Source organism: Formica exsecta, unplaced genomic scaffold (assembly GCF_003651465.1).
Source record: "Formica exsecta isolate Colony F162 unplaced genomic scaffold, ASM365146v1 scaffold443, whole genome shotgun sequence".
Taxonomy (NCBI): Eukaryota; Metazoa; Arthropoda; class Insecta; order Hymenoptera; family Formicidae; genus Formica; species Formica exsecta.
Genome location: NW_021851667.1, coordinates 614,145 through 628,621, shown reverse-complemented (window position 1 = coordinate 628,621; position 14,477 = coordinate 614,145). Strand labels below are relative to the sequence as shown.

Here is a 14,477-nt window from a genome sequence, read left to right as displayed (position 1 = left end):
TTAATTTATATATAAAAAAAGTTCTCGACCGGTTAAAGGAACAAGGTCAATTTTCTTTTTTCAAGAAGTTTTTTTTTTTAAGAGTTGAGTATAATGTCATTAGTTACGTTCTCTCGTAATTGCAAATTCTCTAAGAATCGGAGCAAGGATATGTGCTGCATACTTTTATCTTTATTGCGCGCAAACGATAATTTATTTTTAAGTAATTTGCCAAAAAGGGAGAGATAACACGGTATAATTTTTTATTCAACTGCATTATATATCTGCGATAAAAACTCGGATTATAAGCATTGGGCCAAAGTAACTTTCGACCTTTTCCTATTTTCAAAAATTTGGCAAAGATGATGACTCGATCGCATGACGTTCGCAATGTGATCCGCGATGATTATCGCCAACGGTCGCAAACGCGCTCCGTGCAAATGAGTCACTAGCCGGAACAATACGACGCGGCGCGCTTTTTTTCGCGTTCCTCTTCTCGCGCGAGAGGATCGCGAGAAGTCGGAGCCGAGAACGAAGCGGAGCAACGGAGGTAGATTGAGCGTAATGTGTCTCTTCCTCCGACGCAGATACAGTCACGGTCAACCGCCGCGGACAACTGGCGTGTAAGTGCGTTCACGCATGTACGCACGTATGTACGCACGTATGTAGTGCGTACCGATGCGCGACGCGCGTGTTCTTTTAAGAGTGTACAACGAGATGCAATAGCTTCGTGTCTATACGAAACCTTGCTACGAAAAATTACATCACCGGAAATTGAGAATGGACGTGTGATTGAAAACGGTTTCCAATCAATTTTCAGTTTCGCGTGTATTTCAATTCGTCGAGTAGTAATCCCACGTAACGAAGCAGACGATTGCAGTGGAAAAAGGCGCGCAGTGTCAGACGGTTCGAGATTCTTTAGGATCCGTCGCTATTTCACGCAAATTTAAATGTCTTGTGAATTTTGCAAATTTTCTATGTAATTAAACCTCTATAAATGTCCCATCCTTCGTAATACATCCACATATTCAGTCTGTATTTACGTTTTATATAGTACAATATCTAACCATGTATGATACAAAAAAATGTCATTTTTTGCACTTGACATACTAACATTGTTAACTTATAATTAACATATACTCTTTGTCTCTTTCTCTATTTAATTATCTCTAATTAATTAAAATCTATTTAGAAAGTCGTATTTTTCATACTTTTCTCGCGAAAATAAAAGAAAAGAAGAGCATACATTGTTATACGACACATTGAGATAGTGTTTAGATAGACACTTGTAATAACTACCGAAGAAACCTGCTCTTACGCGGAGAAGGCTTGAGATAAATAAATAAACGAAAAAGCAATCATTGGTATTTATTCAACGTTACGGCGAAAAATACGGAAAGTCTAGTATTTTCCATGTTCGAATAAATACGGTATAGTTTCCGTATTCATTGTTTCGCAACTTTGACGTCTGTCGATATGGGAAAGTTGAAGAATGCGCAGGTATCTTTCGGTTGTAAGGGTATAGTTCGAGATTGACCATTGACGGTTTGAACTTTTGATGTATGCAATTCTATACACTACTAACTACTAGATTCATTCGTTTCCCTCTTTGTTTTTACTCTCTTTCTCTCATCCTGAGAGAATCTGACCGTTTTCATTCTATTTACGGATTTTTTTTTCTTTTCTCGATGAGAATAATAATAGTGGAGCCCACAGATGACGTCACTAATCACGTTGTTTGCATTGGGCGGACATGTTCTTATTTATTATCTGCCGACCTAGCTCTCCCGGCTAGCTCTTCCCCTAACTCTCCGCATTTCGATATGATTATTTATCGTGGTGTTTTGCAAAAAATTAATTTCTCGCATTATCACATGTTGAATTGAATTCACTTTACGAAATGTGTGATATATTAAAAATAAATTGCATATTTATGTATGTATAATAAAATACAAAAGAAAGAAAAGAATAGAATATATTATTTTATTCTACTATATATCCATCAAGGATAATTCATTTTCTTGACGCTTGTAAGTAATGATTTTATTCCATGCGATTATTAAACTCAGTATATTTCCATATTTATCGTTATATGGAAATTATAATTATAACTTATGGCGCGGCGTAACCTTACAAGATTCATTTCCACGCGACGTTGATGAATTATAATTTTAATTTACATAGAATGCGCGCACTAATTTACATGATGTTGTATGTTTGCCACGAAAATTGCAAAATTAAATATTTTGTATTTTTAATTAAAAGTATAACAACTGAACACTGATCTCTCGGTGTGAGAGCGAACTGTTGAGCTTTTTTTTCGCGGTCATAAGTCGAGATATGTATTGGGGTTATCGGTAACGCATGGTATATCCGTATAGAATGACTATGAATAACGCGGACGACAACAAAAGAGGGGAATTTAGAAATCCGATTTATCCTCTCGTTCAACGGGCATTACAATACGACATCGTGGGCGACAGATCTATTTCCGCGATCATCGCGGACGGATCACCATGTGCTGTCCTCTTTGCGTCGCGACGTTTCGTAAACCATAACGTTTTCGCTTGTTACTTTTGAAATTCAACGTATTTCGGATGGTTTAAAAAAAAAAAAAAAAAAAAAAACACGTGGAACGCTTCAAATGCCCGTAATCGGTGATTTAGCCTGGCATGCATGACATTACGCGCTCGACACTACGATAGTACTGATAAAGCGAGTTGCGTAACGCGACGACGACGTCGCGCATTTTTTTTTAATACGTCGAACATATGTCGAACGACTGTCGATGAATATTGACGGCTTCTTGACGTATAATATATTCCAGAATCAGAGAATCGCGGAACCTTTCGTATGCAGATACTAGAGATTGAAATTTAGACCGCTTCGATGTTTTTTTATTATTATTATTATTATTATTATTATTTTTATTATTATTTGAATCTGTTGAATTGCATTCCGTTTTTTAATTTATCGAATATTTGATTAAATTTATTGATATCGGAGTACTTGGCATTTTTATACATGTACGATAAATCTGCAATTTTATTTCATTATTATGATTGCAACGAGATATATCTCCAAAAGCTCGTTAATATTCGCGTAATGTAATTTTCAAAACTTGCACGTTTCCCTATATCTTTCGAAATTAATGTTTACTAACTTCTATATAGTTGATCAAATGCATTCATTTGTAAACCAATGGTCAAATAGGACTGCGCTGTCCGCTGGCTGACGTGATTGAGCGATGCAATCGGTGCAACTGTACTTGGGCCTTTATGACCTAGACAGACTCTTTGGTTCGAAGCAAAAAAAAAAAATCAAAGAGATGGCAAATTTAAATGTCAGAGATATCTATAAATAGAATAGATTTCTTGAAGAAAAACTTTAAAAAAAATATTTATAGATATAGTATAAAATAGTCTCTCTCTAATGTACCACGGATTATTTTTTGTGTTTCTCTATTTTTTTAATTTTTATAAATATTATTTTAATTCACGGAGAAAATAATAGGGATAGAAAACATTTTCTCGAAACATGTATATTTTACTCTTCGCAAAAATTCATCCACCCTCTCGTATGACAGTCTCGTTTCGTATATCGAAGATCGCGGAGTCTCGTGGTATACGAGTGACGTGTGCGCGGAGGGAATTGAATTAAAAGCTGTAAACTGACAGGCGATGTTGCGACGGGTCGATTATCGAAACGTGTACCATCGTGAACGTACACAGAACGGCGATCTTGGTCCGCGTGAGACGCCACGTGCGTGTGCGTGACGCACGTCGTTTCTATGTACACGCGTTTCGCAACTCCTCCTCCTCCTCCTTCTCTCCTTCATCGCACTTCCATCTCGTCGCTTCGGTAGAGTTCTGCGAGAAAAGAGAAGAGAAGAGTACTTGGAGTGCGTGATACGCGAGATTGGCGCAAGGCCAGTCGCGGCGATTGCGTAACTCGCGTCATCGCGAATCGCCTGACGGTGAACACCGTCGCTGCCTGGACCGAGAGTCTCCTTGGAAGTCGGCTTGAAGGAGGATAAATGAGAAAACGAGATAAACCTGGCTGATCGGCGTGTTGCCGCGGTGCACGAGCCATTTCCTCATCGTAATACATCCGTCGACGAGAACGAGCGCGTTCTCCGCATTTGTCTCTCCGTGCCAAAAATTCCGCGCAACTTCGCAAATTAGCGCTGACAGTAATTTATGTATGAAAAGTCGCATAACGTTACAAGACTATCGATAATAAATATCGATCAATGAATTTTTAAATCCTTTTTTTAACTTTTTTTTTTAAATTTATGAAAGTAGATATTTTTTTTATTTAAATAATTTTTTCCAGAACACAGTTATCTTTTCTTATTCACTGTATTGTTTCCAAGAAACGTCGTTTCATCGCGATTAGTTTCCTCGAAGTACATTTGTCATATTCGAAACGCTAAGCCGTACAAAATTGTCGTAAACAAAATGATTCATAATTGACGAATAATTAACACGACAACGAAATCCAATTACGTCGCTAAATTATTTTCTCGTTTTTCTCTTTTCAATTCGCGAATGATTTAAAGTGCGATTAATCGCGCTGTCTAATTGATATAGAGCCAATACGATTTTCCAACTCGTGATAATACGTGTCGACGATCAACCGTATCTGGACAATCTGTATGTTATCTGACAGAAAGATTCGCCTTATCGAAATTGGAACATAAATATTTATTGTCATTCTTCTCGATTTCAATCGACTTGTCTTTAGAGCCGTCATTTATTTATTTAAAACAACTTCAAACGGAGGAAAACATTGAATGTCAATAAACGATATAAAAATACACAGTGGAGAACAAAATAACTAATAAAATATTGTATTGAAGATATAATTCAACTCTTTTCTTCTTCTTCTCCTTTTTTTTTTAAATGTTATAGTTTTTATTTATTATGTATCTTACGCGCTTTACACAAACATGAACATTGTTTCATGAAACTCGCAATACTGAGAATTGTGACTGTTCTTATATTACATTCGTAAGCCTCTCAGCGCTTCTTACAACTTTACTCTTTCTTGACGATGAGAGTAACAATTTAAGCCAAGGTCCAAGACTATTATATTCATCAAATTGGCATAAAGTGTCAATCTCGTAATATTATACCTCAACTTATAATTTATGTCGTTTATCCTCAGTTAGCTAGTCTAATATTATACGAATGTTTTATACCACTGTCTGTGTGAAATAGAGTGTGACGATCATGGATGATGGGAGAAAAGAGAAACAGGAGATTGGTCGCGTGCAGACATGACCGGGCACCGTCGACGATGAAATGTCATTGACGTAGTAGGTCTCGTTATCGACGCTCATCAACACGTCACGAATCGCGCGCATTTTTCGTCCGTTATTTATAAATATACTCGTGTCGTAAAACCCCGAAAAATCTGCCTGCATCAGAAGTATCGTGACAGACTCCACGGAGGTAGTACCACGTAGCGTTTTCTCGACTGGATTGATTTTTTCGTTGTTAGAACGACAACAACGGTGATGTTGTCGATTGTATATTTCCTCGTTTGACAAACGACGCGAATAAATATCACAGTTATTATATCCTCTGTGCTTTATATAAATATTGTGATGTCGATATGTTGTTAGTTCAAGTAAAAAAAAACTCCACGTTCCTCTCACAACACTAGTCACATAAATGTAATAAATTTTGATTTGAATATATATAGAGTTTTATGACGAAAATTTTCATATATCGAATTTGAGCATGGAAGGTACGAGAATAAGAATGACAGATATGTCCCGACGAGACACTGAAATACTGACCGCTTTGAAATATCAAGATAACAGGTTTCGTTCTTTGAAAGAGAGCAATATGAGTTATCATTTCAGTACCTTTCGACGAAGATAAGAATTATCATTTCGCGATTACTGTCAGCAATAGAAGATATTATGCTTACCGATGCACATTCTCTCTTTTATCTTTAATCTTTCATCTTCATAAGGAGAGACATAAATATTGTCATTTCGATCTCTTTCTCTCTCTCTTTCTCTCTCTCTCTCTCTCTCTCTCTCTCTCTTGATATTATTGTTTTATTAATCTTATCGTGTTACTATTGTTACACATGGCTTTCATATCGTTATTATTACGCGTTTGACATTTGCGCGCGCGCGAATACTCGTGTACGAATAATCTCGTGTCAGATGACGTGAACGAGGCGAACGTTAGCCCTTTGACTCGGAAAACTTCCTATCGGATTATTGACAATCGAACGCCTTCATAATGTCACGCGGCAATTTTTTGTCTCACCTCCTCCGCGCATTTTCCGTTCGTTCTTTCCACCGGTCGAGCTTTCTTTCCGCGACGCGCGCGTATAGTGGTCTTTTTCTCTTCTTTTTTTTTTTTTTTTATTTTTTTTCTCTTCTAGGTCGATCGTGATTTTATTCCTCTCCATTTCATTTTTTTATTTACGGCTCATGATCTACGTGGGTATGGCTCTTCGCCGGCGATGACGACGGAACCAGAACGGAAAAAGTCTTGTGAGCACGAACGCATCAGATGTGTGTGTGCCCATTTAAGGATCTTAGAAACTAAGAAATGAGAGGAAATGGCGAGAAAACTCCGGCGCCTTCTTCTATAAATATATGATTGATCGATATTTCTTACGGCAACTTGTCGAGAAACTTTCGAGAACGCCGTAACAATAATATTTATGTACATTGTAATTCGCGCTTTTTAACGAGCGTAACTTGAGATACAAGAGAAACTTGAGAATGAATATTGAATATTGCCTGGAATATTCATATCAGTGGGAAATTTTGATGCTCCTCGATTCTTGTTTGAAGAATCCGCGTTTCTCCTCTCGACATGCATTAAACATTCGCATGTTAAATGCATTTCGCGCCCTTTAGGCTCGTGGAATTCCATAGCCGTAACATAGATCCATGGCCGACGGCAATGACGGAGGTAATTATCCGGTAATTCGAGTAATGAGATGATTCATCGCGAAGACGCGACGTCTGGAAGCGACCCGTTCCCGTTACCGTTTAACAAATAATCGCTGTTAATTATACTTTTCATCTTCTCTTTAGGAAATCAGGAGCGATAACAAGTGCATAAATATGAATACCATTTACAGTATAATGAGAAATCGAAACTCCGTGAATGATGAATGTAATATCTACATAAATGTTAAATTTTAAGACATTTCTCTTAAATTGTCGAGAAAAAGATCGCATTTGTGTTACTATATAAATTGCGCATTATTTTATTAAAATTATCATAAAATAACAAAATAAGAAATCTGTAAAAAAAAATAATTAATCTTAAACGAATGTACATATCAAGATTGACAGAAATTCTGACAATAAATTATATTGCCATATTTGTAAACGCTTTATTAATATTTTTTAAGCGATTTGAGTATGAGACGCAGAATTCTTATAATTCAACGATAATAAGTGGTTCAACTTTTTAAATGACGTAGAGAAATCAGTTCGAACTTTGAGAAAGTTATCATATTTGTCATCTTTCAATTTTGTACTTTTTAATGGTAAATATATATATCGTAAAAAAGTCCTTTATTTTCAATCGATTGTAACTATAAAAACTATTGGCGAAGAACTATTAATCTCTCAATGTTTTTGTTAAAGGAGGAGGATTGATTTCAATTCTGTGAAAGAGCTTTTGTGTAAAAAAGACGACTCGGCGATAAATCCATTCTTTGTACGTTACGAGGCGCGTCGCACTTCTAACGTAATCGTAAACTTTCGAGAGTTTTTTGCCTCAGGGTTCGGCGCGAGAAAAGTAGAAGACGCGGATACTCGGTGTCCTGGATAAGGGCGGAAATACCACCCTCTTGTGAAACTTGTTCATAACGTAACGCCGCGCGCTCCGCAAGAAGCAACCTCCGGAGAGAACTGCGAGGGAGGTGACGGCACGAAACGAACGAAAATGAACGGGAAAGAAAAGAAAGATGGGAGCACACGGAGAGAGTCGGTCGGTCGGTCGGGCAAAACGCCCCGTGTGACGCGGACGCGTAGCCCAGTAGCACAGATCGCTAGGGCCCGCAGTGGCTCTCAATTTGACGGCCGAGGGTAAAAGAGCCATGTGATTAGACATGGAAATCACGATGCTTCGAATTAATTCGAATGTATCGTGAGAAATTCGAATATTATTCGAATTTATACAATCTTGAAAGTCTTTTGGTCTTGAAAAGTCTTGAATATTTTAATAAAACTAATAAATTTTATTTAAACACAGGAATTATTTATTATGTATATAAAAACCAAATTTGTATCGATATCTGTCGATAAACATAAGAGATCGAAATGAAGAATCACTCAAGATCTATCAAGACTTTCAATTGTATAACTTCAAATAATATTCGAAATGTTTCGAATACAGAACAATGATTTAATTGCTTGCAAATTTGCAAAAGATGTAATGGAATGCCCATCACTAGCCATGATACACGTGAGAAACGTGCGCGATAATTAAATGGATTAATCGAGCATTCGCAAAACTTAAGACCGCTATTTCGATTTTTCTCACTGTTCACGAATCTTTTACCGCTTACGTTTTCTCTGCGCGACATCAGCTTAACTCTCATCGTCAGCATTCTGCGATTGTCTCCTTGCTGACTCGCACTTGAAACTTTGCCGTCCTAGATACTTACTTTCTGTCTGTATCGCCTATACAGTTACAGCTTTCAAACGTTGAATCTTTAAGCACTAGTACGAGGAGTGTTGGTGACATTTGACGTGAAATTTTCATAAGATTTAGATGGTATTATTGTGTAGAAATTATTATGAAACACGCGTTGATTTTTTATGTAAAAACATTTTAAAATAAATGAGATAATCTTTCTTCTCAATATGGTTTCTCGTATATGGTCTATGCAATAGTGGATAACTTCTTTACACCATTGCTAATATTATGAAGATGTGCCCCAGTATTTGAAAATTAATTCTCGTTGTTTTTACCATAACGAATAAAACAGCATTACCTGAATTAATCTTTGTACATCGCAGCGTATTCAAGTAGGACACCTCGGGCGCTTTGCTTCATTAAAGGAGGAATCGCGCTCGCATTTGTATTAATGAAAGAAACAACCTTGTCTTAATCCTTTCAGCGGCATTAAAGAAATATATGAAATTTCGAATTAACTTTTTATCGTACTATGTGAAAATTGTTTAAATGTGCAATTTTTGAGTGGGTAGAAAAAAATTACTACAAATTTGCTCAAGTTTAATATATCTGTAAATACATTATGTTTACATTATTTATATATTTTTCTAAAATTAATCCTTTAATTCAGAAGAGACTGAAACATCTAATCAAAAAATAGAGTGGATCATACGTAATAAAAATATCTCTGAAAGCTTTTAGAAAGCGGATTTGGATTCACAAAAGTTGCAAACGAATATATTTCTAAATTTATTTCTAAGAGCGAGTAGTATATATAAAAATAATATCTACTTTTGTGCTTTTCAATAATAATTTTATCAGGACATCTGAATAAGTTTTTTTATCGTTTTTATCAATAGAAGCTCGCGCTCTCTTTCTCTCTCTCTATGTTAAATAAACAGATTCAAATTTACCATTTTTACTTTATTTCCAATAAATTGCCATCATCATTAATCTAGGCGAAACGTTCAGTCAGTTTCCAACATAAATCGCCTCCCCTTGTCTTCTACTTAACGTGGCTAATTCGCTACCAAGGCCTCGTTCTTCTCGGCAAAATTTCCCTAGGGGGCCACTCACTCTTTAGTTTGCCACAAGCAATGGTTCGTATCTCTTCTCTCTCTCCTCGTCTTATCACTTCGATAATAATCTCGACGAAATCTATTACTTCATCTCCCACTCCGACAAATTAGCATTTTACAACACCGTCAAATAAATCTTTCGCTTGAAAGCGCAAAATTATCTCCCTCCGTGTCCCACCCTTATATCATTATAAACGCAATCGGCTTTCTTCCGTAATCCACGATCGTAATTTCGACCGAATAATTTTTGGCCTAAATTTTATCGGACGTTCGGAACTCCCCCCAAGCGTATCGTTGCGCGGCAACCCGAATGAGAATCGCTGGCCGCGAAGAGCTTGCGCTTTGCTGTTTTGGGGGCGCGGACCGACGTTGTGTCGCGACGGAGGAGAGGCTGCTGCTGCTGGCGAACGAACGACGATTGCGCGCGCAACCGTGTTCGCCGGCAAACGGGTGTTGTTACGACCGCATAGAGGGGCACAAGGGGGCGAGACAAGAAGGGGGCCGAGGGGGTGCCCGCTAGCGAGCTGCGGGGCTGGCAAGCCTCGTTGGGTGGCGGCGCGCTCTAGGTCCTAGGTAACTTGTTAAGTGGAATGGATATCAGTAACTTCCTAGTAAGAGCTGCAGCTGATCGTCGAGCTTTTTTTTAATCGAAATTATAAATCGAATCTCTTCCTCTTTTTTTTTTCTCCCCGCGCTCATGTGGTAAATGGGAAAACACATTTTTTCCTTTAGCAAATATAAAACTGTTATAATTTTATTGATCCGTATTTTTCAACGATATAAGTACTCGATAAAATAATTTGTATATATTTGTTTATGTTGGTGTGTTGATACTTGATGGTTGGCACAGAGCCACTGTTTAATATATATAAAGAAAATATAAAGCAAACGAATTTCCACCAGATTCTTTCAGTAGTGGTTTCTCAAACGTGGCTTAATTTTATGCACGGGATTTAAGGAGGAAAAGGGGAATTTTCCCTAGACACGCGCGCATAGGATTCTTGCGGGGCGAAAGACAAAGAGGAAGAGAGAGAGCGAGAGAGAAAGAGAGAGAGAGAGAGAGAGAGAAATAAGATGGGTCATGACGCGCGGGATGAACACTGTTAGTAACAGAGAGGTGGAGGTGCGCAGGAGCGCAAGGAGTGGGGAAGTGATCGCTCGGCGGGGGTAGGTGTCGCGACGGTGGGGAATACGGGTCGATGATGCCGGCGGTCCTCGACGACACGAAACGCCAGTCAGTCTCTGGTCCACCCGAAGCCGCGCCACTAATCCTCTATCTTTCACCGAACATCGCTCGCCGCAGCCATGGGTGACAAGGTTTGTGCTTAGAAAGCTCTGTCAGGGAAAAGAGAGAGAATGTGCGTTCGTTCATATATGTGTGTGTATGTGTGTGTGTTGTGTGCGCGCGAGAGAGAGAGAGAGAGAGAGAGAGAAAGAGCGAGCGAGAGAGTGAGTGAGAGAGAAAGAAAGAAAAAGATATCATCGCGATTGCACGAGCGTTTTTGAGAGGTGTAAGCTCGCGCGGTCTTTCGAGGTGGTGCGGAGTTTTTTTTTTTTTTTTTTTTTTTTTTTTTTTTTTTTTTTTTTTTTTTTTTTTTTTTTTTGTTTTGTTAAAGCTCGCATTACGGCGAATGGAACTTTCGGAGATATGGTAGAAAATAGGGTGTCTCTGACAGTTAGGCGCAGCTGATTCGAATGACAGATCAGGTTGGAATAGATTTGCGAATGATGATACTTCGATAACGCGCTTGTCTCTCTCGGCGGAGCTTCTGTTTCGTAGCCGTATCTGTGTCAGAGTCAGTTTTGGAAAATCGAACAAATGGATTGACGAGATAGCGACTATGTAGACTCGAGCGAGCGAGAGAGAAAGAATCGAAAAAGAGACTAGTGGGCTGTCGAACAGGCGCTTCGATCCAGGGAAGGATAAGGGTGGGAGAGAAAGAGAGAGAGAAGAAGAAGATAAGGAAGGGTGCTTTCGAAAGCTCCGCTGTCTCCATCTTTCTCTCTCTCTCTCTCTCTCTCTCTCGTTCGTTCTCATTCTCCGCGCTTGTGTCGCCCTCTTTCTTTCCCCTCTCCCCCTCAGGTTTCCGTCGCACTTCCCGGTGATCAGTTCTGTGAGTGCCGTTATCAGGAAAGCGAGAAACTTCCTCGTTCGGTTCGAAAACTTCCTCGATCTCTCCTTTTCGCTTCATCTTCTGTTTCGCGCACGGCTGCTCCCGTATCTCTCCTCTCTTCCGTTCGTTGACTCGTGCGACATCGTGGAACATGGTAAAGTTTTTCAACTGTACTCTATGCTTATATCGTGCAGGCTTTTCCCCCTGTTCCATTTTTAGAACTTAGTGGCTTCCGTCGCGCGTCGCTTTTCTTGACAGAATGGCGCGACACTTGGCCCCTTATCTAAATGTCAACGCCGCTCTCGTGCTCCCACCTAAGCGAATGACATGTGTGATTTTGTTAAGAAATTAGAAAAAAACTTGATTAATATTGTGGAGACATTCTCAATGAACGTTCTCCAGAAGTGCCCATTCTTGGATGTGGAAAATTTTTCGGACCTTCTTGGCTCCATTATGGAGAACGCCTCTTTCGGCAGCTTTTCGGCGCATATTAAATAGAGATCGATCGTGAAAGTCCTGTCGGCCATTAGCAGGATAGAATCGTCCGCGATCCGTAAGCTCGAAGAAAATTTTGCTCCGATCCGTTCCATCCGATGCAAATGTAGCGCTTAGTGATTTTCTCGGCGCGCTTCTGCGCAGATTGCTTCGTGGTCACGCAAGCTCGGTCGCAAGGTTGTCTATCTCCGTGGAAAGTCCCAATCTTTGTGTCTTATCGCTGGTGAGTCCCGTATATCCGGTTGGTCCTGGTGATAATCGGTAGCGAGATCATTTCGGAATGGGTCGTATCGTTCGCTTTATTCTCGGTTGGATTTTTGAATCGATCGATTACATGCGTTATTCCCATCGTCGTCGTCGTCGTCGTCGTCGTCGTCGTCGTCGTCGTCGTCGTCGTTGTGGAAGTAGCGAAAGGATGGATCGACGACGATCGTTATTTTTAGAGCCGCGCTAAAGTTCAATCGTTGCGAACCCGTATGTCGCGCATAAGCTCCTCGGAAAATTATAGTAGATGAAAATTTTCATTAGATTTTTATTAGATGAAAATTAAATGGTCCAACAATGTCCATCTCGTCAATATTTTACAGGCTTGTGTCTTATTTGATAGATATTTTATAATAATCACAAGATGCATTTGTTGTCGATTTATCGAATTTAATTATATTAATACAGTCCAATTTTTTGACATTACTAAAATTTGATGCGTGCGTGTATAAGTGTATAAATATGTATGTACAATGATGTATAAGTGTTTTAGTGATACATCGTTATCATGTAACAACGTTATCATCCTTAGTAACGAACTTGTGATCGATTTTCGTGTATCGTATAATTCGTAAAATTGGGCGTTTGATCTTTTTTAACTTGTTGGTTAATAATAGTCTTTCGGCCATTCAGGGATTAGATCTCGATATATGAACCACGCTGGAATCAGCTTTAATTAGATTGCTTCCGGATTCTGGATTCTCCTTGACTCGTTATCTTAAATTTTGCGAATGGTCGGAACGCGTACCTAACCTTAAGGATGACACGCCCTCGATCAGAAATTCTCATCATATTTTTTTTCGTATTGTCCTTCGTTATCAATATTTTTTACTGCCAATTTTCTATTCATTACTTTATTACATTTTTTGAGCGTATTTTATATCCGGATTGATAGTCAGATGAATGGGAAACGTTTAACTTGGATTTTTATGCAATCGAAAAAAAAACAAAAAAAACGAGAGACGTTTTACTAATTTCACTCAAATCTTTCAAACATTCTTTAAGAAACATTTGCGTGTTGATGGTATCGAAAGAGCTGCTGTTGAGTGCTTCTAATAATTTTGCTTAATCTCACGTGATAATCTCAGTACTCTCTCAAGAGGATATGAATGTCAGAGTGTCAAATGAACGTAACTTCTTCTCTCTTTAAATGTCTTCGAGATATAGCAAAGAGTTTGCGACTGCTCGCGCTCAATTGAAAAGATCGATTTTTTTAAGAGGCCTTTGCCAACGTTTTCCATTCATTGAAATTTCTTCGACCAACTCCAGCCATTCGATTATTCACCATGGTCTTCGTCGTCGTCGCTGTTGTTATGCGAGTAATGTATCTCATGGCATTGCACGACATTAAATTGCTCGTATTTAACGTCAAACATTCGATCGGCATCGATCATTTAAATTAGCGTACTCGAGTCGGTCAACTGGGATTATCCGCGTTTCGTTTAATTTACCCGATTAAATGATTTAACCATTGATTCTTTTACACATTTTTCAGATCTTATACGAGAACCAAAATTTATATTTCACACAATAATTTAAAATTTATTTTACATGTATGAATTCCTAAAGTTTATGCTTCAAATGTCTTATGACAGAAAGATCGGTAGAGATTTTATTCCGTGAAAGAATTAATTATTTTTCTCTTATATTTTTGTTCGGCATATTTTTTTTTTTTTTTACATCGTCAATGCAAATTCTGACAGCTCTTTATGATTAATCTATACCAAATATAATAATTTGATACACGCATTAATTATCCTTTTTGACATAATTACATGTTAACCTGAATTAAACTGCTGCATCGCGCATGTTTGATTTCTACGAATACGATTCCGTATCTTAACCTTGTCATAATGAGAGCATCTCTTATCGCTCTT

General features: G+C 38.4%; 1 protein-coding gene across 8 annotated transcripts in view; it reads left to right on the top strand.

Moving 5' to 3' along the window:
• The window catches only part of LOC115240655 (sodium/potassium-transporting ATPase subunit alpha), a 60,601-nt gene that overhangs the window by 12,866 nt on the left and 33,258 nt on the right, over positions 1–14,477 (top strand). Inside the window, exon 1 of one of the 8 annotated variants that reach the window (XM_029815941.1) lies at positions 10,895–11,044. The exons of 4 other annotated variants lie outside the window; for them this stretch is intronic. In XM_029815941.1, the coding sequence (XP_029671801.1) occupies positions 11,033–11,044 (12 nt within the window). In that variant the 5' untranslated portion in view covers positions 10,895–11,032. Of the gene's footprint in view, positions 1–10,894; positions 11,045–11,831; positions 11,996–14,477 lie in introns of those variants that run through there. 3 more of the 8 variants (XM_029815937.1, XM_029815938.1, XM_029815942.1) reach the window with 3 other exon arrangements.